Source organism: Pieris rapae, chromosome 5, assembly GCF_905147795.1.
Source record: "Pieris rapae chromosome 5, ilPieRapa1.1, whole genome shotgun sequence".
NCBI classification, from domain to species: Eukaryota; Metazoa; Arthropoda; class Insecta; order Lepidoptera; family Pieridae; genus Pieris; species Pieris rapae.
Genome location: NC_059513.1, coordinates 48,725 through 74,172, shown reverse-complemented (window position 1 = coordinate 74,172; position 25,448 = coordinate 48,725). Strand labels below are relative to the sequence as shown.

Below are 25,448 nucleotides of genomic sequence, written 5' to 3'. Positions count from 1 at the left end.
TCAAATATCTATAGTTTGCATTTTGAAAATGTTGAAATGTAACGATTCTAATTTTTATTTATATTATAAACTTGTATCGTTATTTAAATATTTAATAGTTTATTGTTAAGTTAAATATTATTATAACACAGTCAAGTTTTTAAATTATGTTTACCGATTACTCTTTTTAAGGTTGAATAAAAAAAGTTTAAACTACCCTTCTATAAATAAAGGAATAAATATGAATGTTACGAAATTGAGTAGTGAAGAAGTACCACAAGAGTTTTTGAAATGGCTTCTTTCGATGGGTTGTCCTGCTGACGTTGTGCCTTCTGTTGACAAAATGCCTTTGTAAGATCCCATTGCAAAGTAGTTATCATGAAAGTAGTCATGAGAAATTGGCAGAAACTTTATTGATTATATTAATAGATTGGGTGCAATTATTCAAGCATTTTATAATTAATATTTTTTCTAGATTATGTCGTGGACAATACAAAATGATATGGAAGAGCATGATGGAGCACATTTCTTCAAAAAATGCTATTAGGAACAAACTACTACAAGTTTTCATAGATGACATTGCATTATGTAAAAAAACATATCTATTTAATGAGGTTCGTTATTTTTATTCAAGTGTATTTTTTGTATGTTCTCTGAAATTACATTCTAAAAGAAATACATCAGGTCCCAAGTAACTTAAAGTTACAACTATCTAACTATAATATGGAATGAAAAATAATATTGCTTTATTATTAATAATTTCTTGCTTTATAATTAATAATCTAAAATGTTTTAAGTTTAGCTTTGTTAAAATGAGAGTTTTAATTTAAAAGAATATTCACTTGACAATAAACTCACTGTTTCTTATAGAAAACACAATCTGTTACTGAACCAATACAACTAACACTATGGAAGGAGAAAATTGAAGGAAAGAAAAAATTATTGGAATTGGAAAAAAGAATTGTTCAAGCTCACAATGATCTTATAATTGTCGATAAAATATCCAGTTTATGTGAGTAGTGGTCAGGATAATGTTACTTTATCTTTATTGAACTTTGACCTGACTCAAAATTTCTTCTACTTTTTAAATTCCTTAGATACCAGTGTTGATTCTAATATATATATATATATTTGACAAACAGGTATAAATAATACAGTTATTTGTTTAATTTTTTTTGAAAAGATGTTCATTTCCATGGAGACAGAGAATTTTCTAATTTCTAGTATAACTTTCAGTTACTCAGAAAAAGCTATCAAGTATTAAAGTGGAAAATTTGCAAAGACGCTCCTGGTTACTTCAACAAGTTTTAGCAGAGTTTGAGAGTAAGAAGAAACACTTAGAGGAAGCAAGAGATATTGCTAAGTCGCTTTGCAATATTAATGCAAGTGACGATCTTGAGGTATTTATTTTACGTATTTTATCACTGAAAACATGAACATTGTACTCTATTATAGTAATTATAATTTGCTATATTGTTAGTTAAAAGATTTAGGAATATAAGTTTAATTTTTTAATGTTTTTATGTAGGATAATTGGTGTGGGAATTACTTTGGAATTCTATTATAATAGTAGTAACTGTTAAGATAGAAAAATGTAGTGGAATAAATAAATTAAATAAATAATAAGTAGTATTATACATGTACTAGCCGGTCCCGCCCGCTTCGCTGGTAGAATTTTCAAAGGAAATAAAGTAAATTTTATTCATATTTTTTTTATTCATTTTTTTTTTGCTTTTTTGTTAATTTTTATTTTCGGTTTATCATAAAATTAATTAGGTTATATAAAAACAAATGAAATTAATTCAATAAAAAAAAACAATTGACTTTAACCTTTTCTATTTAAACAGTAAAAACATAATCATTTGGAGTCTGTAGAAGTTACAGTTTGGAAACATAAATTTAACATTCTCACACCCACCCCCCAATACCTGTTGGAAATAGAATTTCGTAAAATCCTATTTGAGATGATTTCTGCATGACAAATAAAAGATTACTACCAAATTTAAAGTCTATAGAGGTTACATACATACATTTTAACACCCACTACCGCAATCTTTTTCGGCGGTGGGTTGTTGTAAAATCCGCTCTTAAATCATTTCTGCATCACATATAGACGACTCTAGCTAAATTTGGAGTCTGTAGGAGCTACGCCTTAAAAAATAAAAAATTTCATTGTTAAACCACCCCCGCAACCTACTGTGGGGTGAGCTACCGTAAAATTCGTTCATGGACTATTTCTACATCTCTTACAGAAGATTCCTACCAAATTTGGAATTTATAGGAGCTAAAGTTTAAAAACGGGAATTGTTCATTGTTAACGCCCCCGCAATCCCCTTGGGGGGATGAATTTATTAAAATCCGTTTTTAGTTGACCTTTACATAACGAAAGTAATATTCCTACCAAGTTTCACATTTCTAAGTCCTATAGTTCCCGAGATTTCGTGATGAGTAACTATAGAAATTGGAATTCTTAGCTGAATGTAAAAGAACATTATCCGTTTAGTAAACTCCGTTGCCATGGAAACAAAAGAATCAAGAGAAAACGCTTGCAATTAGCGGGATAAATGTTCATAAAAGTAAAACAGCAATAAAAAAATGAAGGAGCGTTAGAATTCGAAAAATAAATAGCCATAAACCACCTAGGAAAAATTTCGCATCGAATAGTGGTAGTTTCATACGATTTCATACGATCAGTGGTTTAGGCGTGAATGAGCCTCAAACGAAGACCATTTTCATTATATATATATAGATATAACATTTGTATCATGATATCATAATAAAAAGAAAATGTGTTATTATACTAGTGTACACACATAAGAAGTGAAACTTCTTTATGAGCTTATTTTTCAATGAAGTTGAAATTGGTTAAATACAGTTTAACAAAAGGCATAGACATGAATATAAATAAAATTATAAAGAGAGGTAATTTAAGAAAAATCACTAGTGGATTGCCCTTGCACTGTGTATACAATTTATTAAATAATCATTCAACTATTAGATTGAGATTTTACAGATTGATTGTAATATAATTATTACTATCGTTATCATACTCGTGAACGGGTGCTACTTGTGGTGACTGGTCGTACTTGAATTCGTGTATGCGGTGATATTAGTTGTTTATACTACGTATTTGCGTGTTGTTCCCACGAGTATGTAAGTGCGTGCTCTTATTTCACCATGCCTCCTGCTGATAGAGGACAAATCTTTGTTTTTAATTTAATTTATTATTCTTTATTACTCAAGATGTCATATGGAACATGGTGTAATGGTTGCAGCTTCTTACAAACATTGTGTAAAAAAAACTTTGTGATTAAAAAGAGTAGCGGAGAGTTTATTGCCAGTTCTTCTCTTCCGTTCTACGCTCTTGATTTGAGAACTGACAGCAATTGTAAAATTAGAATCATTTAATGTATATTTGTTTCTTTTTTGACGTTCATAAGTGTATATTATGTTACCTATATGAATACATGATTGTGATATACATATATTTAGTTACACGAAAAATATGGCGCATAATGGCAAAATGTGATGGTAAATATTTCAACCCTGATAAAGAAGTTTCACTTCAAAAACAAAATAAAAGTATTTATTGTTAATTATAACCCAAAACTTGCATGAATTAAATCTGCTTTTAAAAAGGCAAAAATCAATTTGAGCAGTAATTTAATGTATTGTAATTTAAAAATATAATTTCAGAGCAAACTTGAGAATTGTATGGGCTTAATAAAACGAAATTTGTCATCTCAGACCTCTCAAACCAGTGCATTTGCAGAAACTGATTCGGGTATGTGCACCATCATATTCTCTGATATGAACTTTTAACAACGCTCTTGAAACTTATCAGGCCCCATATTATGGTATAAATATTTACAGAAGAGACTCTAGAATCACTCGTGACGTACCGTGGAGATGTCCTCTGGAATAATTTAAATGAAAAACGAGCCTCACTAGTGAGAGAGCTAGAGGCGGCGCACAACCAGAAGAGGGAAAACATCGATAGAGATGTGTAAGTTGATCACTTGAGCCCTTAATGAGCCCTAACATTTGGAATTGTCATTTAGTGAGCATTGTCGTTCCAGAGGAAGAGTGGAGGCTGCGGTGTCCCACTCCACGAGAGCGCAATGCTCCTTGGCCTTGCGAAGCATGAAGAATCGCCAACACATAAAACGCGCCCAGAAACAGCTCGCTGCGAATATTGAACTCCTCGGGGTAATTCTTCAGCATCTCGTCGTGAGAATCGGTTCGGTGACCGGCTCGTGCCTAATTTATTTGGATTTCAGGCAAACATGAGCCCCGAGTCGTGCGAGCTGTTAGTGTTGAACTGCGAGAGAGCTCGCGCCCGAGCCAAATTGTCAGCCATGAAGGAGATGCTGGACGACGTGAAACATTCGCGGGGAGTTTTCTCTCTGGAAGAAGCCGCGACCGACGACAGTCGTACGACTAGGCGATTAGTTGCAAACGCAGACAGGGAAATCGTGAGTAAATTTTTGCTATAGATTAGGACCCGGTTCACGTGAAACGGCATAAATATATTGATATTTATTGATCGCCAGGAAAGGGAGCGCAACGACCTGATGAAGTACTTGACGGCGCAAGAGGCGACCGAGCACAAAATGAGCGGCGTCGAGACCTGCCTGACCAGGGTTTTCAGAGCGTTTCATACGAATTCTGCGAAGGATTTAATTAAAGGTAAGGTGGCTCTGAAACTGGATCGGCTCGCCGAGGGCCGAGGCGGGGCGAAGTGACGCTTTCACTCACTTCTTTCAGACGGTCAATTCAATTTCCCGCAAGAGTCGGTGGCCGCCTTGCACGAGTTCTTCTCGGAGATACGTCAGAGGGAGACGAACGGACGCGACCTGAGTCTAGAGTTCGACGCCTCCGACGCGATTATGGAGCGAAGCGATCTCTCCCGAGAACTGAAGATATATCTTCAAACCTTCAGCTTGGAGAAGAACAGGAAAATTCTTTTGAAAAGGTAAAGGAAGGTAAAGGCTTTCGAGATGAAAGCTTTCGTTTTTGTTTGTCTGCAAACCTGTCTCTAAATGGAGTTTCAGCGGCGAAAAAGTCTGGATCTCCGACACTCTGAAGTCGTCGACGGCGCGCCTCCGACGGCAGTGGCTGCTCGACGACGTCGCGCCGCCCTTGTGCCCGGCCCTCGGTCTCAAATATAACCTGGAGCAGATCATCGACGACGTGGATGGCGTCCGGGGGCTGACGGAGATCGCGAGAGGACTCAAGGCCGGAGACGCGACCGGCGAAGGAGGTCTCGGTGAGCGTCCACCCGATCCGATTGGCCGCTTTCGACGGATCGAGTGGACGTCGTCAGATTTAACGGCGGTTCTGTTTTAGATATCGGAGACCCCACTCGAGCGGAAGAAATGTCCGAGGACCGCTTAAAGAAGAGAATTGCGGAAAACTTGGGCGTCTTGGAGAGGACTAATAAAAATTTAGACATTGCGGAACAAAACCTGAACTTTTGGGCTCGAGACGAGATGAAGAAATATATTTCGCCGACGAGGACCGTCGACGGGAAGACCTTCGTAGAGTTCGAGAGTTTATTTTCTAAGGTCATCGTAACTAAGTAATAAACCCGCATTTCATTTTAAGTGTGCCTTATCTTTTGTCGAAATCCTATTTGTACCTTTGCCGATTTAAATATTTAAACATTAAAATAACAACGTCGTTCGCAAACTTACGTGCCTCGGTGGTCAATTGTGAGTCGTTCGATAGTCCATAGGATTTGACTAACGGTAACGAGAGACTTGTCCGGGCAAAAGAAGACCCGGTTCTGAAAAGAAGCGAAACACAGTACCAAGATGTGACCGCTCTCCGGTGAGTCAGGCGTTGCGAATCCGTAAGGTGTGGACATGAAAAAGGAAAAGCTGTAGAAGTTACCTTCTGTTAAGTAAAAATATCTTGTCCTTATTGTCGCCCACTACATGTTTGACCGAGTACGTGGTTTTAAAATATTCTTAAAAACTTATTGCTATGGCAATTCACTTCACGCGTTGTAATTATCACGATTAAGTATATTAAATTATTCAGACAACGCGAGACAAATTAAATTTAAGTAACTTTACGCAAATGAGTTTGTTTTTAATTTATTCGGCTATTTCATAATTAACTGAAATACTACTTTTAATAAAATCCTAACATTACTATTTAATATGATAAAAATCAATGTTTAGAAAGCTGCCCGTGACAATAATTCATCTTTAACTCTTATCATTCTGAAGCTCCACTAAATTTTCGGACATATAATATATTGTATGTTTAGGTAACTAATAATAAAAAACGTACGAAGTAACGTACCTATGTAATAATATTTACCTACTGTTTAAGTCTGTAACAGAGTCAAGCTATTAAATTTGTATATGCTGAGATACGTTAATATACGTAGAATTTCTTTAGTAATATAAACATTACTATTTTCTACTATATACAGCTTGATCAACCATGTTTCATTCACCGGCTTTAATTTCGAGGGGGACGCGATTTGAGTTGCAGAGAAACTGAATCAATAATAATTGTTAGAGTGGGCAGTGAAAAGAAATTCAAATTGGCCGAAAAAAAAGATAACCACCACACAAGTTCAGTTTGAGGGACGTTTTTCGTTGATTTTCAAACAAAAAATCATGCTGATTCTTAAAATGGCGAAACAGTGATTGGGGCATGGGCAATCGAGTCGGTCCGCGATCATGCGGAGGATGCTGTTACCGCTAGCTCGCACCTGCGCACCAAGGAACACTCAAACAATCCACTCGCGCCTCAGGCAGGCATCAGGCAGAATCGAGGCAGCACCCTGTACGCCTTATATTGGATACGGAAAGTGTTGTATAGACAATCGAGTATATTTCGACCATAGGGCACTCGAATATTATGATGTGCAGAATGCTCATAAGAAGGTTCACATCTATTGAACATCGCGCAAACCTATCTATATCAGCCTCGTCCCTGAGATCGGGTATCAAAAATGTACATGAAACGGTATGCTTAAGACTCATTATAGCCGGAACCCAAATTGGTTTCGTGCAAATGTAGATATTTATTTAGCTGAGTATTAAGCAAACCATCCAACACCCTAGCCATAATAGTCGCCTGCGATATAAGCCTGTAGTTTCAACTATGTGCCAAATCTCCCGTCTTGTTTTATACAACCGGTATAGTTGGGTACAAGTAATGTTCGCATAAGATCCTATGATCTTGCAGATCAAGGATCTGATATGAATTACTTATACACAAAGATCTAATAATCTGTATATATGAGGACCGGCGTACTGTATAATTATTATGCTCAATGCTTAACCCATCATGACCAGGGGACCTTCCTCTTGACATAGAATTAATAACGCTTCTAACGTGTTAGACGCTAAATTGAATATTTACCCCAAAATCTTTTTTATCATGACAAGACAAGACAAGATTATTAAATCTTGATGGGACACATGCCAGTATAAATTTTTCCTGATTCTGGTTTCCCGTGCAGTAACCAAATCCTAAACCTCGGCCTAGCCTCTGAGAGAGCCGGCTTCACATGTTTGTTCCATCCTATAATATTTTGATTCCTATTATTATTCCTCGGAACTATGACCCCAACGAATCTCATCGGTAACAGAGTTACCTACTTTGTATTGAGGACAGCTTTGTACTAATAATGTTTTTATTACAATGAAGTATTAGCGGGTAATGCTCTGACCACAACACATCATACATAACATTGATTAATTAAAAAGAGTGGCGGAGAGTTTATTGCCAGTTCTTCTCTTCCGTTCTACGCCCTTGATTTGAGAACTGGCAGTAAATGTAAAATTAAATTCATTTAATATTTCTTTTTTTGACGTTCATAAGTGTACATTGTTACCTACATGAATAAATAAATTTTGAATTTGAATTTGAATTTGATCCGTGACCCTCACCGTCTGGGGGGAAGGTAGGTGAGCGGGGGGATATAGTTATCACCCCCAACCAATTTCAAGGTGAAGTCTTTTATTAGCTATAACATAGACTATAACAGATGATCGCTTAGACAAATTTAGGAAAAAATTGATATTTAATATGCCATTTTTGCGTAGCAACCAATGCCCTAATCATTTATATAACACATTCTTTGAATCATTTATTGATGAATTCAAAAATGTGTTCACTCCAAAGTCCAAAGACTTTAGGTCTCGGAGATACCTACCTTTTGTGACTGGGCAAGTGGGCAACTCCAGAGCTACACTAAAAAGGCTGAAATTGTATGATGAAAAACAGTATAATGACAGGGAAGAATTTAAAACTCATGTCAAGTCAAAAATTATTTATTCATATTAGGTAACATAACGTACACTTATGAAAGTCATAAAAAGAGAAATATACAATACATGAATTTAATTTTACATTTACTGCCAGTTCTCAAATCAAGGGCGTAGAACGGAAGAGAAGAACTGGCAATATACTCTCCGCCACTCTTTAATCGCCAAGTTTTTATTTACACAATGTTTGTAAGTAGCTGCATTACACCATGTTCCATGTGACATCTTGAGTAATAAAGAATAATAAAATAATTTAAAAACAAAGATTTGTTCTGTATCAGCAGGAGGCATGGTGAAATAGGAGCACGCACTTACATACTCGTGAGAACAACACGCAAATACGTAGTATCAACAACTAATATCACCGCATACACGAATTCCTGTACGACAATCACCACAAGTAGCACCCGTTCACGAGTATGACGCATGGCCAGCCATCGGCCTCCTCGCCATATTTTAGGGAGAGAGACAACCCGACGCATGGACGCCGCCACAAGCAATGACATTTAAGTGAGCATGACGATACTTGAAATGTGGACTTGGCTACACAAGAAAATAGTTATAATACTAATTATACTGAAATAATTTGATACCACGTGTTAGGACATTCTCAAAAAAATATAGGCAAGAGTGTAAAATCGCTAAGGCTTAGGCACTTAAGTAATAAAATAAACAAAAGCTCTGATAAGATAAAGGCTACTTGGAAAATTATAAACGAGGAGACTGGAAGAACCTTCAGAAAGGATTCTATATATAAGATGAACATAAACGGCAAAGTAATTAGTTCCGACCTCGAAGTAGCCTTTGCATTTAAGAGAATTTTACTAACATTCCACTAATTATAACCAAATTTCAAGTTACAAATTTTTCTCCATCAGCCGCCCTTTTATTATTATAAAATAAATGAGCAATCATGAGTTTATATTTAGCTGCATTATTTCACACGATAATACTGTTTGCTACGATAATACACTTCGCTTTTATTTAAAGTGAAACGACGAAATATATCACTTGAGAATGTAAACAGTGCTGTCTCCAGTCTTTAATCTTAAGTAAAACGAAAAGAAGACAAAATGTATTAAATTTGAAATTACAAATGTAAAAAGTAGTAATTATAGACTTTGTTGATAATGCGGTGTTCCTGGGAATTACTTTAGATAGTAAACTGTCGTGGGGCCAACAAATAAAAGCTCTTTTGAATAGGCTAAGTTCTGCAGCGTTCACAGTGAAAAAAATACGCGATCTTACGGATGAGAATATAGCAAAGCCCGCCAAAATTTCGCCCACTGGTGAAGTAACCAGAGGTCAACCCCCTTCCTAGTGGGAGTGCCATGCTGTTGCTTTCGGGCTTCATCCAAATGGGTAGGCACAATCGGGCCAGTACCACTGTCTCATAGAAGACCGGCGTGAAGTGATACAATAGGTTTGTCTTATTGTACTCGCGTTTCGTTCAGTGAGTGAAACTCCCGGAGCCCATCAAAAAGTATGATGATGTGCAGTTTAAGGAAAGATTACCCCAGGGTGGTACGACACTTTTCCACTGAGGAGAATTCCCTCTGGGCGTCCATCGGTGGTGGATGCATAGGCTGTCCTTCGTATAGACTCGTTCGGGTGGACTTTACCAATGTTATGAGCTCATTTCTAACCTAAACGCGGTTCACTTTTACGTAGAAACTACGAAGCCGGCCTTATTCTTCCTTACTGAGACTCAGATATCCTCCCCGGCTGATACTTCTTACCTCTCCTGTGTGTGGTGAAATAACCTCTGTCACAGGTTATTTCACCAGTGGGCGATGGAGTCGTCACGGTCCGACGCCGACAAAATACATACATATTTTGACTTTGGCAAGTTAATACATTTATGAGAATATTTTGTATGTGTGTAAAAATATAGATAACTTTAAAAAGAATAGTAGCTTCCATAATTATAGTACTCGGAATAAAGACAAAATTTGCGCACCAACCACAAGGCTGCATAAAACGAGTAGGTAATTTTTTTCCAAGACAATTGCATACGTTTTTTCAACAAAATCCCTAGTGAAGTAAAACTGCGTGCTAAGGCCTATTATAAATAAATATTTAAACGATGGTAGTGCTTGGATATGTATTGCTTCAGTATAAAGAGGTAACGCGACTGAATCTCCCGGCTGCATTTTCAGAATATGGGGCCATCGTCAACATCTACGACTTTTTTAAATGTAAAGCGGGAAGAAACCGTGATTCATGTGGTATTAGATTACTTCATAATTGGTATTATTATTACTTTCTTATGTAGCCAAGTACACATTTCAAGGATCGTCATGCTTACTTAAATGTCATTGCTTGTGGCGGCGTCCATGCACGGGTTGTCTCTCTTTCTAAAATATGGCGAGGGGGCAGATGGCTGGCCATGCGTCATACTCGTGAACGGGTGCTACTTGTGGTGACTGGTCGTACTTGAATGCGTGTATGCGGTGATATTAGTTGTTTATACTACGTATTTTCGTGTTGTTCCCACGACTACGTAAGTGCGTGCTCCTATTTCACCATGCCTCCTGCTGATAGAGGACAAATCTTTGTTTTTAATTACAAACGTTGTGTAAAGGAAACAACTTGGTGATTAAAAATAGTGGCGGAGAGTTTATTGCCTGTTCTTCTCTTCCGCTCTACGTCCTTTGTTTGAGAACTGGCAGTAAATGTAAATTTACTATTACATAATTTAATTTTTTTACGTTCATAAGTGTACTCGTTTGCCTATATGAATAAAGATATTTTGATTAGATTAGAACATATTTCTAACCTAAGTTGTAAATTTAAATGGGTTAATTTATTGATACCTGATATGATATCCTGTATCTACTGTCTGATATACTGTATCAGATATACTGTATCTCGTGTTTTACTTCTGATATCTCGGGGCTTTTCCGACAGATACATAAAGGTAAGATAGCTATTGTAAGCAACACATTTGCGTGGCGTATGTACGTAACACTGTTTATAAATTATATCTATACAAAGCCACACTTACATATTTTGACACCAATTTATCAAACTTTCATATGAAGAAAGTCTTTTTAATTTGTATTGAGATTATTTTAATTAGGTAGGTACTGCTTACTCTTGGCCGAGTTTTATCTACTGAACACTAATGTACCCTGTATAAACAAGGTCATCGTTCGACATTCATATTTCATGCTCGTGTTATGCTACCGATTCCACTCAATTATCAAGCATGCCATTCGCCATATAGTTGTCAGTCTGTAATTGACTCCGTCTTGCCACCATGCAAGGTAGTGAATAAACCGCTACAGAAAAAGACAAGCTTATAAAATTTGCTTTGAGTAATAAGGACAACAACATGGTTGTCGAATATTACCATGCAAAATGTACTGCCATGCGCTATACAGCATTACTATCATCGCCGTGTGTCGCATGGGTGTGAGCGAAATAGACGAAACTGACCGTTCATGCAATGAGCATTTTGAGACGGAAATAGTGTTAATGTATGATGTATTATTGTAAACTCACCATTTTATAAATGTAAGTAGCGTTTAATGTGTTAAATGTTGTTACTATTAGGAGTGTTTTTACACGTATACACAAAGTATTTGAACACTTAACTACGTTATAAACTTTACAAAAGGCTGAAACTAGCTTAACATAACTTCCGCCATTTTGTATTTTTGTTATGTTTCTTCTGTAGGACTTGAAACTTGCCTTGGAATGTTTTTGTTTAGCCCGGTAAAAGATTTTGTAAAATTTGCATGATTATTATTGTTCAGTTTCTATGAATAAAGTGTGAAAACAGGAGTGTTTTGGATTACTTCTTAGGATTTTGTGAATTCAACAACGAAACAACAACATTGGTTTGGATAATTTGTAGTAGTATAACTTTACATAGTTATAGTTCACATTTTTGCATATTAAAGAACTTTATAAATGGATATTTAAAATTAAGTATTATTTTCCATTAGCGTATATATGTAAAACAATTTTAAACATTGGAACCAACAGTAATTGTATACCAATTATATATTTTAAAAATATTTATTAATAATCTAACATCATTCAGATAGTACAAAATTAATTAAATTCATTTTATCAATAATAAACCATGCAATGGAATAAACGGGAATATTCCATTTAAATATTGTAATCCCATGAAATGTTTATTTTCAGGTAGATTATGGCTAACAAGGACTCTGACTATCCCTCATCTCAGTCAGGTTTGTTTTGTTAATCTTAATCATATTTGCATACCTACCCAAAGTTAAAATATTATATTATAATCATCATAACAACTTAATGACTTCTAATTTTTTGAGTTGTGGCTCGTAGACAAATTTTACATGTGAACAAACAGAATGATCATAATTTTTTCAAGCAATTTTTATAAGAAGTCTAATAAGCAAAATAATCTTGTCATGCTTTTATTTATATTGTTTTAATTCTTACTAGTGAATGAGTAATCTAATGTGCTAATACTACACTCACTGAGTGTGAGTGTAAGCGAATGAGATGAGTTTGTTGTTCATTACAAAGTTAGAATTCTAAGTGTGTGTCTCTTGAACTTAAACACATATGTGATTAAAGATTCCTTTTTTTCTATGCGTATACTCATTAAATATATTAATATTTTTTAGTAGTTTTAATGGAGTGAAGTCCTATTAATTATTTACTTTGCTCCTGCTACATAGTTTTTTCTGTTTGAGTATTGAAAATTGTTCTTGTTTATCATTAATATATTTATTTACTAAGGAAAAACATTAGTGTTGTGCCTACTTATGAATTTGTATTCTATTGACTGGTGGGAAGGTGTACATTACCACTAGGGTTATTATATATAATTATCCATCCAATGACATAAACCACCAAAATGGCAATCACACAATTTTTCTAAACTGTTAACTACTAACAGTAACAAATATCTATATTTGACTGTAAGTTAGAGTGCAGTGGCTGAGGTGATTAACTTATCAGAAAATCATAATAAACATATTTCAAATTAAAAAAACTACTGTTTGTGTAATATAAATAATATCAATCAGCTTTTGGAAATAAATAGTACATATATATTTAAATTTGAGTAATTGTTTTTTCCAGATGAAGATGATTTAGACCCCGAACATGAAGAACAACGGCAGCCAGTTAACAATAATGTTGCAAATATCCTTGCGAGACTCCAATCTACTGGAGCTATTAAGAAACTAAAGAAAGAGTATTATTGCTTCACCTGTGAATTAGATTTCCCAGATAGGGAAGAGTTAAATAATCATCTCATTCAGCATGTTTCCTTGCCAAATGTGGAACTCGTAAAACTGCCTTCTGACGACGAAGACGAGCCTCCATCAGAAGACGAAAACTGGTTTGACGAAGAGGAGTCGACATCGCCAAAAATGCCACACCCAAAAACACCTCATAAGGTTGACATCTCAGAAATACTTAAAAACAAAAGCCTTTCAGTTAAAAATAATGAAAATTCCGCAAATTCGACCTCGGCATTAGACAAATTAAACAGCTTAGGGCTGACAATAAAAAATAACGCAACTCCAATCAAAAATGAAAAGCCAGATAATGACAAAAGTGATGTTATTCAAAGGTTAGGTAAATTAGGAGGTTTAAAATTAACATTGAAGTCAGATGGAAGCAATACTAATACATTTAAAGTAGTCAATGGCTTAAAAGACTTCAAAGCATCCGATGATGAAGATGAAAAATCTCAAAATGATGAGGAGACCATAATTATTAAAAAAGAAGAAACTGATTCTACTGAATCTCGTTTATTAAATGCACCTTTGTTATCGGAACAGATTAAAACTGAGCGAATGTCGCCAACTCTACCAGACAGTTCGACACCTATTGTCACTAAAATTAAGACTGAAGATGAAACTTCAACATCACCAACACCAACAACAGCAATGCCTTTAAAATTTCCTCCTAAAACGGAAGAACCAGTCACGGTAATAGAAATAAACGGAGATTCTAATGATGAGGATGATGATTGCTGTGTTGTTTCAACCACTCCTGCTCCGGATATCAAGCCAAAAATGGAAATAAAATTGGATCCAATTGTGCCTAAAATAGAAGAAGTTACTTATCCTTCGTCAACTTCATACTCTACGAGTGCATTCTCTATGGCACAAACAAATCATCATTCAGCTTCAGGCGTGTCACAAGCGCCCACAATACAATCAACAGAAAAACAACATAGTTTTAATTGGAATGCCCCAGATTCAAAACCTGCAGTCGATATTTTTGAAAAAAGTGCAGATGACATATTTGATAGTCTAATGTCGACTGATAAAAGAGAAAACATAACTGATGCAAATGAATATATATCTATTGACAAGTTAGGTTCCCAACATACATGCGACGTTTGTAACACTCGCTTTACAGATATGTCCTTACTTGAAGATCATAAAAAAATGACCGGACATTCTCAAAGTTTAGTGGCTTCCTCTAGTCTTCTTCCATATAACAATTCCCCGAACATCATGTCAAGTCTCTTGCCAGTAAAACAAATAGCAGACCAAGTTGGCAAGTTATCATCTATAGGAAACAATTCGGGATTCACTCATCAACAAAATGTTATGATTAATATACAAGCATATCCAGGAGGAGGTGGTGTCATGATGCCTGGACAAACTCCATATAATACTTTCCAAAATGCATCTAACTATACCACAACGAATATGTACGGTCCTACTGGACAGCCCATGTCTGAGCAAATTCCACCAGGAAACTATATGGATTCAAACATGCCTTATGGACAGTATCAAACCCAGATGTCTAAAGGTTACCCTAGTACGATGTCACATAATGCATACCCTCCACACATCCCTTATTCAGGTAATACGCCACTTCAAGCCATGCAACAAGCTGTTTACGGCCAGGCGGGAATTATGAATCAACCTGTGAATATGGGACCACCACCGGCCCAACCTTATGTTCCCGTGTCTAGTCCAGGTGGACTAATGAAACCACCAAGCACTAGCGGTGTCACTATACAGAATGTGCAAACCTTTCCTCCTGGTCAGTTAGCCATGTCAAGTGCAGGTCAAGGCTTGGATCAAAAGGCAAGCCAAAGTAAAGCAATGGGGCAAATGCTCCCGCCCCCTTTGAGAGTGACTACGGGGCCGGTTGTGCCTCACGGACCTCGTCCCCGAATGCCGAGTATAAGACATGCATCCGGAAAAGCACCGATACGATCCGGAATGCAAGTGCACGGGCAAATCCGTGGTGCTAAAATTTCACAACGAATGCCTTTAAAACGTACTGGGGGAGCGACAGGAGGACCTGGTACTAAGCGACGACCTGACATGTTGCTGCCCGGCAAACACGACAATGAAGATTGTCAAGTTATGGCCATGCAGAAACAAAGAGAGGGCCTTCCGATGATTCATAGTGTGCAGGGAGCTAAAGATAAATTGGGAAGTCAAATCTCAATTACTAAAAAGACTGTAAACAAAGAAGCAAATGCCATGGCCAACGTCCTTGCTTCTCGTGGTATTAGCATCAAACAGAAGCAGAAAAGCCGATCTCCAACACCAGAAAGACCTTTACCACATATTCCTAATCTCGGTTCTGGTGTTAGCATTAAGCATACTTCAAAATCCAGTAATTTCTCCATTCCCGAAGCTAAAGTAGGCGGAGGCATGGTTTTGTGTAAAATCTGCAAAAAGATGTTGGGATCGTACAGTTCCCTTCAAGTCCACATGGCAAATGCCCACCCACAAGGCAAAGTGCCTTCATTCAAGTGCGATGAGTGTCCGGCTTCATATCCTAAGTTGTTGCAGTTACAGCATCACAAACGAGTGTTTCATAACATGACTGGAGCTAACAAGGAACTCGGTCTCCCTGTTGTGGATCTCTCTCAAATTGATAACCTTAAGAGACTTGGAAATTTAGGCATCTATAGTTTTATCCCCTTAGCAAACCGAGAGCAGGCCAATGGATGCTTTGGTATACCTGTAATATCAGTTCATAACATGAATTCTGGCACAACATCTAATTTGCAAGCCTTAGGCGCAGATGGTTTGTTGAGTTTAGGCCCACTCAAGCCATTACCAAATACTTAAAAGTGATTTTTGATATAATGTTGTCACAAAGAAATGTATTATGTACTTTGTTAAAGTAAGTTCCTTGATATATAACTTAACTTAATGTACATATAGAATAGTTTAAAATGATTTCTGTAATATATTTATATATATCCTTAGCTAACATCTGTTGTAAAAGTGTATAAGAAATTGATACTATATTTTAGATGTTAAGTGTAATAATAAGTACATAAATATAGATCTGATAGATTTAAGTGATAAACATTTATTTTTCTAATATCTTGGAATTCTAGTAATATATTACACAAAACATGTATTATTAAGATCCAGAGTTTAAAATTATTGTATGTACTTTAAAAGTATGGTATATATATATATATAATAAAGAACTATTCCTCTTCTGATAAAAATTATTATGAATGGTAGTAGAATCTCCTACTAAACCGATTTTGCTAACAACTGTATTTGATCGAGCCTATGACAATTTCCAATTTTGAACTGATGAGTTGAAGTCAGTACTAGGCAAGTTCTGCATAGTATCCTTGTTTACTAGATTATATCTTTATTATTAGTCATATTAATTTGATTACCGAAATTACATTGATTTTTTATAATTAAAACAACGTTTTCTGTAGTAAAAATTGTAAATAAAGGAATAAAACAAATATCAAATGTTTGTCAATATTTATTACTTAAATGTTAGCGTAAGCTTTTAGTGATATAACATAAATAATTGTCATCACAGTATCCAAAATAATTATACCATAAAATGCACTTAATTGTTCTTTGGTGATTGTTAAAGGTACAAGCTTGAAACAATCAATAAACAGGAAAAGAACTTTTAATGTGCTCAATGTGTCTAGCTGACAAACTATTAATAAGTAGAGTTGTTGTACTTTTATGGCATTACTCAAGGCGCAAGAGCTCCACATCAAAGATAAGAGTAGAGTTAGGGGGTATGACACCTGGGTGTCCTTGCTGACCATATGCATAGTCTGGAGTGCAGGTTAACTTGGCTCGTTCACCAACAGACATCTGAAACATTATTTCTTGCTTGATTTTTTTTAGAACCCAAAAACTAGCATTTTATTGTAGTTTTTAAATTCTTAAATAAATGTTATTTCATTCACAGTTTCTTCACTACCACTCTACCCAGCAATCCAGGGTATGAGTCTTATCAATTGCTACTGAGTACAAAATCTATGCTACCATTTTTGTGAACATGATTTTACAATTTCAAAAGTAATCAACCTACGAATGGCCAAATTAGAATGTAATATAGCATATATACCTGTCAATATACAAATTATTTATTGATTAGGCCTGATCATAGTCTAAAATTATCAATTCTTCTATCTGAGCATAATTTAACATATCTCTACAGGGGCTCATCTGATGCAAAGTTTGGAATTGAGAACATCAAATTGTCAGTTGCTAGCCGTGAACAACTTCTGACAAAAGTAGTTTACCCATATGAATGTAACATCATATTATAAATTATACTATTTAAGCAAAACTTTATAACACCTTTGCCACGCCTTCATCCCAGCCTTTGATAACCTCTCCCTTACCAATCTTAAACTTGAATGGCTTTCCACGGTCACGGGATGAGTCAAATTTTTGTCCATTAGTTAATGTACCAGTGTAGTGGACTACAACGGTTTGACCTTTTTTTGCATAGGTTGCCTCTGAAAAATAACAATGATTTCATGGTCAATCAGAATCATGAGGTATAATTAGAATTAAAATTGAAAGTAAGATGCGTTATTAAAATAACTACACCAGCATTAACAATTAGCAGATAGTTATGGAGGCGTCAGGTTATGGACGCGGCGTGTTGCAACCGAAGCCGGCCGCAGCTTTAAGAGCCGACTTAATTAATTATCTTAACTTGAACTCAAGGCAGTTATCGCAAGTATGAATTAAAATATTATAATAACGTTGGTTGCCTTTTTGATAAATCTTACCATCGCCAGGTGAAATAGTTTCCACGTTGACACCCATGCTGAAGGTTATTTAAATCTAGGTTTATTTCAAATAAAACCTAATTTCTTTATGATGCTTATCGAATCGAATCTCGAATTATCCCAGAAAATTCTTGAATTTTCAAAATGATATAACCAGGAGTAAGCAAGTAATGTAATGGAAATGTCAAATGGCGTGAGTCTTGGGCTCTTGGCGTCTTTAGGGTTGCCACATAGCCAATAGCATTTTAGGGAATCCTATATTTTCATAAAGATAAGGTGAAAAGGTATAAAAATACAGTTAAATAAAATTAAATAACAGTTCGTTTTAAAATAAAATTTAAAAACATTATTTCAATAAAAACAAATTAATAATGTGTAAATTTAAAAATTGTTTTTAATGACAGTGAATTCTCAAAAAAATTTAGGCAACAGTGTAAAATCGCTAAGGCAACACACTTAAGTCTAAATAAACAACAGCTCTGATAAGATAAAGGCTACTTGGAAAATTATAAACGAGGATACCTATTGAATATAAGGTGAACATAAATGGGAAAATAATTAGTTCCGACCTCGAAGTAGCCTCTGCATTTGAAGTTAATGAGTTTTTTACTAACATTCCACTAAATACAACCAGCGTTCTAAATTCTACACCATTAGCCGCCCTTTTGTTATTGCAACAGAATGTGCTTGTATGCAATCGTGAGTTTATATTTAGCCGCAATGATATAAAATCATTTAAACAGCTAAAAATAAAAAAAACGAAAGATCTTTGGGGTGTATTCATTTTATAATCAGTAATCGATGCTATCAGTTCATAGTTTGCTATATCATTTTATGAATGTATAGATTATGGAATCTTTCCAGACCAGATGAAACTTAATAAAATCATACCGTTATTCAAACGGGCAGCTTCTGAGTTCTGACCCGACAAATTTTAGACCAATATCTGTGCTGCCCGCATTGAGTAAAATTTAAAAAAAAATTAATCTTGGTTAATTACTGATACATTTTAATAATGATAATCTTATGCATAGCCAGCAGTATGGTTTTTCAATAGGTTTGGAGTAGGGGTCGCTCCACAATCGATACTGCCATTAAATTAATTTCCGAGATTTTAAATGCTTGGGAAAATTCTCATGGTGCCATTGGAGTTTTTTTGCGATTGATCAAAGGCAAAAAACTCCAATGGCACCATACCTGAGCGATAGAATTCAAAAGGTAAATGTAAATGGAGCTATATCACAAGGATCGTCTGTTACTATGGGCGTGCCGCAAGGTTCCATACTTGGTCCCTTCTACTCCTCGTCTAAATACCTACCATTTCTTGTAAAGGAGCTGTTAAACTTCGCTTTTATCTTGTATCTTTAAACGAGCAATTTCTGTTCCTCTATATATATATAGGAATCTCGGAATCGGATCCAACGATTTTCATAAAATTTAGTATACGGGGGGTTTCGAGGGCGATAAATCGATCTAGCTAGGAATCATTTCTAGAAAATGTCATTTTATTCGTATTTTATCAACTTAAAGATAAACTTTCTTTTTTTATTGGTAAGCTATTCCTGCATATATATTCTATATTCATATTTCAGTATTTTATTAGTATGTAATTCGTACTTAAATATAATTTCTAAAAAACACAAAATAAAAAATTAAAAAAATACGGAGTAAAGCTCGGTCATCTAGGTACTTTAAAATGAAACGACGAAATCCATCACTTGAGAATGTCAACAGTGTCATCTCCAGTGTGGTTCACTGGTTTAGTACAAATAATGTTCAGTTAAACGAAAAGAAGACAAAATGTATTAAATTTGAATCTAAAACAAAAGTAAAAGTAGTCATTCTCAAATATGAATTAAAGACGAGGAAATAGACTTTGTTGATAATGCGGTGTTCTTGGGAATTACTTTAGATAGTAAACTCCAGTGGGGCCAACACATAGAAGGTCTTTCGAATAGACTAAGTTCTGGAGCGTTCGCAGTGAAAAAGATACACGATCTTACGTATGAGAATACAGCAAAGCTCGTTTATTTCAGCTATTTTCATATTATTATCATGCCATAAGGTGTTATTTTGTGGGGTAATGCCGCTGACATTAATTCGATATTTTTAGTGCAAAAGCGGGCTTTAAAGAGCGATCTGTGGATTGTCCCCACGGGAGTCAGTCCGAAGGAAGTTTAAGGAATTACATATTTTGACTTTGGCAAGTCAATACAGTTATGAGAATATTTTGTTTGTGCGGAAAAATATAGATATCTTTAAAAAGAATAGTAGCTTCCATAATTATAGTACTCATAATAAAGACAAAATTAGCGCACCCACCACAGGGCTGCATAAAACGAGTAAGTCTTTCCAAGGCTTGCATATACTTTTTTTCAACAAAATCCCTAGTGACATACAAATATTGTCAATAAATAAATTTAAATCGTACATTAAAGTAAAACTGCTTGCTATGATATAAATGAATACTTAAACGATGATAGTGCTTGGATATGAATTGCTTCAGTATAAATATACGCCTCAGAAGAGAGCTGTGACCGTTTATATATTTAAAATACTTACGGGTCGGGTGCATAATCCGGATGTAATGGAGAGACTGGGTGGGTCTACGGGTACCAAGTAGAAACCTGAGGCTTACGTCTAAGCTTTTGGATGTACCGCGCGCACATTCCAACTTGGTTAGCAAAGCGCCACTCACGCGAGCAATACAGATCATTAACAAAATTTCCATTGAGGTGGACCTATTTGTTTGTACGCTGGCTGAGTTCACAAGAGTTGCTTGCTATATTGTTATTTATAAGATTTAGGAATTTTAGTTTAATTTTTTAATGTTTGTATGTAGGTTAGTTGGTGTGGGTAATATAATGGATTTCTATCGCATTAGTTGTAACTGTAAAGATAGGAAAATTTAGTGGAAAATAAATAAATAAAATAAATAAATAAATAAATAGGTAACGCAACTGAATCTCTCGGCTGCATTTTCAGACTATGGGGCGATCGTCGACAATAAAAAAGTGGAAGACACTTTTTTAAATGTAAAGTGGAAACAAACCGTGATTCATGTAGTATTAAATTATATTATCAGTATAATTATAACTATTTTCTTGTGTAGCCAAGTCCACATTTCAAGTATCGTCATGCTCACTTAAATGTCATTGCTTGTGGCGGCGTCCATGCGTCGGGTTGTCTCTCTCCCTAAAATATGGCGAGGAGGCCGATGGCTGGCCATGCGTCATACTCGTGAACGGGTGCTACTTGTGGTGACTGTCGTACAGGAATTCGTGTATGCGGTGATATTAGTTGTTGATACTACGTATTTGCGTGTTGTTCCCACGAGTATGTAAGTGCGTGCTCTTATTTCACCATGCCTCCTGCTGATAGAGGACATTCTTTGTTTTTAATTAATTTTATTATTCTTGATTACTCAAGATGTTATTTGGAACATGGTATAATGGTTGCAGCTACCTACAAACGTTGTGTAAACGAAAAAACTAGGCGATTAAAAAGAGTGGCGGAGAGTATATTGCCAGTTCTTCTCTTCCGTTCTACGCCCTTGATTTGAGAACTAGCAGTATATGTAAATTCACATTTAATTTAATTTTTTTGGCGTTCATAAGTGTACTTGTTCACTGATATGAATAAAGATATTTTTCTTTGTTTGTTTGTTTGTTTATTTAAAACTAGTTCTACTAAATTATGATTCTGTGGTATTAAATTTCGTTCCCGTAGAGCGAAAACTAATTAAGACATTAACATACGCCGATGACTTTGAGGATTTGACCTCTACTACAAAAAATAATTTCCTAACGCCATCTAGTCCAACAAAATAGAACTACGTGAATACGAAACCAATTTTTAACTAAATATGAAAATTTATAAATATTGGGCTAGAAAAAATGGTGGCTGCCAATTTTACGAGTACATACTGACATGATTTTTTTACATGTTTTATTCGTTCTGAGGTTAAAACTTTTTAATGTCAGTATTGCTAAAATATCGAAATCATCATCATCATTATCATCATTATTAGCTGACGATGGACCCTGAAGGTTGGTACTGGATCTCGAGGATGGTAAGCAGTAGACATACCGTCATTGAGCTCGTTGTAATCAGCTCAGCGAGACGATACTAGAAATGTGACTAAATGAACCTTATGATGGACTCCGAATGTGGGTACTGGGTCTCGAGGATGGTAAGCAGTAGACATAGCGTCATTGAGCTCGTTGTAATCAGCTCAGCGAGACGATACTAGAAATGTGACTAAATGAACCTTATGATGGACTCCGAAGGTGGGTACTGGATCTCGAGGATGGTAAGCAGTAGACATAGCGTCATTGAGCTCGTTGTAATCAGCTCAGCGAGACGATACTGGAAATGTGACTAAATTAACCTTATGATGGACTCCGAAGGTGGGTACTGGATCTCGAGGATGGCAAGTAGTAGACATACCGTCATTGAGCTCGTTGTAATCAGCTCAGCGAGACGATACTAGAAATGTGACTATATGAACCTGATGATGGACTCCGAAGGTGAGTACTGGATCTCGAGGATGGTAAGCAGTAGACATAGCGTCATTGAGCTCGTTGTAATCAGCTCAGCGAGACGATACTAGAAATGTGACTATATGAACCTGATAATGGACTCCGAAGGTGGGCAATATAATTTTTCAAATGCATATGAGCGACAGTTCTTCCAACAATTTAATTTAAACTAGACCTAGTTGACCGATTTGAACACTGTTCAAGCCTTAAGTCAAGAAATTGCCATCATGAGTTATGTATACCAATAAAACTATATTTTTTTCTTTATTTAACTGTCTAACGGTAAATTTTGTTGGTATCGTAGTCTCCGATTAACAAAGAGTAAGAAGTAAATAAATCTATTCTTTGGTCCTAATAGATAATAAGAAAATAACTAAATCATGTTCACTTTTATTTATTTATCAAAAACTTACATAGATTGAAGATAAGGACATTTTATAATAATGTTTTAATCCACAAGTAGGCATTTAGGTAGACTAAAATCAGTAAAGTTGCAAATTCAGCAGCCCACATACCAAAAAGCGAAAATTCATAAAATCCAAATATCGTTTATCAAACTGTAATATTTTTGAACTTGAATTGTTTCCAAAGTTAGAATTTTAAAACTTAAAATCTCGTTATGATAGTTCTGGACGTGCATAGTATTTGCAAACATCGGTCAATAATAATTAATGATAGTTATATATTTGTAAGCTGTGATATGCAATATACGCAGCATATGCCATGCAGTAGTGTTGGTATTTCATATTATAGTAGAAAGTTAGACGATCAAAATGATACGATTTACACTGTTCAATCTCAAATCAATTTATTCCAATTAGACCATCTAAAATGGCACTTTTTAACGTTATAAAAATTTAAAGATGATTCCATTCTCATGATTTATTTGCCCCTTCTAAAAGGTAGTTTCGTGTAGAGAAGAATGGGCAAGAAACTCCACACCTACTCTTTTAAAATAGAATTTCCAATATGTGTATGCATGAGTTAAATAATTATATGTGAAGACAATGTAGTCCCAGAATAAAATAACTATACAGGGCTAAATTAAGCGTCTCTGATTTAAGAGAAAATGTCCTGGTCTAGTCAGTTTCGGTATGATCATATTCTACTTGAATTTTATATATAAGAAGTTTAGATCCCACACCACATTTATAACAAGAGGGAGAAGAAGGGAAGATGACCAAAATAATATTAACGTACAAACTATGAAGAACTATCAGAGACGTTAAAAAAATATAAAATATCTCAAGCACACTCTGCGCCCACTGCATATTTTGAAGCAAAAACAAACAGATCTCATCAATTTGTTTGCAAAGGAATAATTCCACTTGAATTATTGAAGGGGTCAGCATTTAGCTACGGTTAACGTCGAAATTGATCGACTTTTGGAGCTAGACGCCACAATGGAAGGAGATGATGATTCGCCACAAACTCATCTTCTTAACGTACCTAATACTATTAAAATATTACTTCTATCTAGTTTTCTAGTCTCTTGTAAAATAATAGTAAATAAAGTAAAATTAAACATTAAAAGTAAGAATAATTGTAATGAAATAGATAACTAAATATTTTTGGGCGGCTTAAAAATATATATTGTATCGTATGTATTACGAACCGCTCCGACCGTTGGGTCGCGTTGTTAGAAGATGCGAGGGATCTAAATGGCTCCCTAAAATACCACTGTGTGTGCCACTACACAACTTTACAAGCAGGAAGGTTTAAAATGTAAGAAAACAAAAATTATTTTTAGTATTTTTTGTTTAACCTGGAAACAATCTGGCTTCCTTTAGCTCAAGTCATCATGATATTATAAACTTTATTATAATATAATATTACGTAGTTTAGTTACTGTTAACGCTCTGCATTAGCAGAGTTGAACTTTTGAATGAATTGATTAATCGAATAACTTTACGCCTACAACAAGTGGTAATAAAATAAAATTTATAAATATAAACACTTTATTTGCATTATTAATTTTTAGTCTTTGCACATTTATATTAAAATTAACACTTTATAGTTAAATACATTTATCTTTACTATCACATCAATTTCTAACAACAAAATATTAGGTATTATTTCTACAATAGCTGCAAAGCATAGAAATCTTTAAAAGTTACCAAACACGTCACGGTCGCCCATTGGTTCTAAATATCACGTAGATAACCGCGTAAATAAACCGCAAATACATAAATACAGCATGATCTTTCAGTTTTTTCAATTGTTATTATTAAAAATGTCGATTTTGTCAGCAAAACGGGAGTTCGTGACAGGCAAGGGGCGAGACTCGGCTGGACGTAGGGTCACAATGTACGAGCGTTGTCTTTTTAGTTTAATATACATGTCTGAATACAATATCACTACAGGTTAAGAAGGACTAGATGACAATGAACTATATACAGGTAATATGCGAACAGAACAAAATTGTAATATATGTCTCGTTATTTCACCTACATGTTCCTGGCGATCTTTCTTTCTTTATCTGTATTGAATTGTTTGCAAAAAAATTATATAAAAATAAAAATTGTGAAATATTATACGACTGGTCATCTTTACGACGAGAGCCACGTCATGCCTGGTTTATTACTACGAGACTTCGATGCAGCAAAGTGCGTTTTGCCTGATCTTTTT

General features: G+C 35.2%; 3 protein-coding genes and 1 long non-coding RNA gene across 7 annotated transcripts; 2 read left to right on the top strand and 2 right to left on the bottom strand.

Annotated features, from left to right (window-relative positions):
* Window positions 1-34: 34 nt before the first annotated feature.
* Window positions 35-5,585, top strand: LOC110997743. Of its 2 annotated transcripts, none has more exons than XM_022266047.2 (12): window positions 35-330; window positions 455-593; window positions 850-991; window positions 1,216-1,379; window positions 3,676-3,763; window positions 3,853-3,985; window positions 4,059-4,188; window positions 4,260-4,454; window positions 4,533-4,668; window positions 4,747-4,954; window positions 5,028-5,248; window positions 5,329-5,585. In XM_022266047.2, the coding sequence occupies exons 1-12, from the start codon at window positions 221-223 to the stop codon at window positions 5,562-5,564; spliced, it is 1,902 nt and encodes a 633-aa protein (XP_022121739.2). In that variant the 5' UTR covers window positions 35-220; the 3' UTR covers window positions 5,565-5,585. The 2 variants fall into 2 exon arrangements, with proteins under 2 accessions (XP_022121739.2, XP_022121738.2); XM_022266046.2 differs by having other exon boundaries at window positions 39-330; window positions 5,034-5,248.
* Window positions 234-11,884, bottom strand: LOC123689229. The gene is made up of 3 exons (XR_006750251.1): window positions 11,781-11,884; window positions 11,281-11,557; window positions 234-311 (listed from the first exon to the last, which is right to left on the bottom strand). It is a non-coding gene; the product is annotated as an uncharacterized LOC123689229 (long non-coding RNA).
* Window positions 11,548-16,969, top strand: LOC110997742. 3 transcript variants are annotated; one of them, XM_022266041.2, is made up of 3 exons: window positions 11,548-11,792; window positions 12,432-12,478; window positions 13,356-16,969. In XM_022266041.2, exons 2-3 carry the CDS (start codon window positions 12,439-12,441, stop codon window positions 16,328-16,330), a joined length of 3,015 nt encoding a protein of 1,004 aa, XP_022121733.2. In that variant the 5' UTR covers window positions 11,548-11,792; window positions 12,432-12,438; the 3' UTR covers window positions 16,331-16,969. The 3 variants fall into 3 exon arrangements, with proteins under 3 accessions (XP_022121733.2, XP_022121735.2, XP_022121734.2); XM_022266043.2 differs by lacking the exon at window positions 11,548-11,792 and adding an exon at window positions 11,895-11,993; XM_022266042.2 differs by lacking the exon at window positions 11,548-11,792 and adding an exon at window positions 11,996-12,118.
* Window positions 16,970-16,981: 12 nt separating this feature from the next.
* LOC110997748 (peptidyl-prolyl cis-trans isomerase FKBP1B) lies at window positions 16,982-18,500 on the bottom strand. Its single transcript, XM_022266054.2, has 3 exons — window positions 18,280-18,500; window positions 17,840-18,000; window positions 16,982-17,347 (listed from the first exon to the last, which is right to left on the bottom strand). The coding sequence occupies exons 1-3, from the start codon at window positions 18,314-18,316 to the stop codon at window positions 17,219-17,221; spliced, it is 327 nt and encodes a 108-aa protein (XP_022121746.1). The 5' UTR covers window positions 18,317-18,500; the 3' UTR covers window positions 16,982-17,218.
* Between the last annotated feature and the right edge of the window lie 6,948 nt (window positions 18,501-25,448).

Bases quoted from the DNA above. Each gene is read 5' to 3' on its own strand.
- LOC110997743 (XM_022266047.2), top strand. From the start codon at position 221: ATGAATGTTACGAAATTGAGTAGTGAAGAAGTACCACAAGAGTTTTTG. The intron at 4,189-4,259 runs GTAATTCTTCAG...TTTGGATTTCAG, and splicing joins CGAATATTGAACTCCTCGGG to GCAAACATGAGCCCCGAGTC. The intron at 5,249-5,328 runs GTGAGCGTCCAC...GTTCTGTTTTAG, and splicing joins GACCGGCGAAGGAGGTCTCG to ATATCGGAGACCCCACTCGA.
- LOC110997742 (XM_022266041.2), top strand. From the start codon at position 12,439: ATGGCTAACAAGGACTCTGACTATCCCTCATCTCAGTCAG. The intron at 12,479-13,355 runs GTTTGTTTTGTT...TGTTTTTTCCAG, and splicing joins CTATCCCTCATCTCAGTCAG to ATGAAGATGATTTAGACCCC.
- LOC110997748 (XM_022266054.2), bottom strand. From the start codon at position 18,316: ATGGGTGTCAACGTGGAAACTATTTCACCTGGCGATG. The intron at 18,001-18,279 runs GTAAGATTTATC...GTTATTTTTCAG, and splicing joins AACTATTTCACCTGGCGATG to AGGCAACCTATGCAAAAAAA. The intron at 17,348-17,839 runs GTGTTATAAAGT...ATAATGTTTCAG, and splicing joins GGGATGAAGGCGTGGCAAAG to ATGTCTGTTGGTGAACGAGC.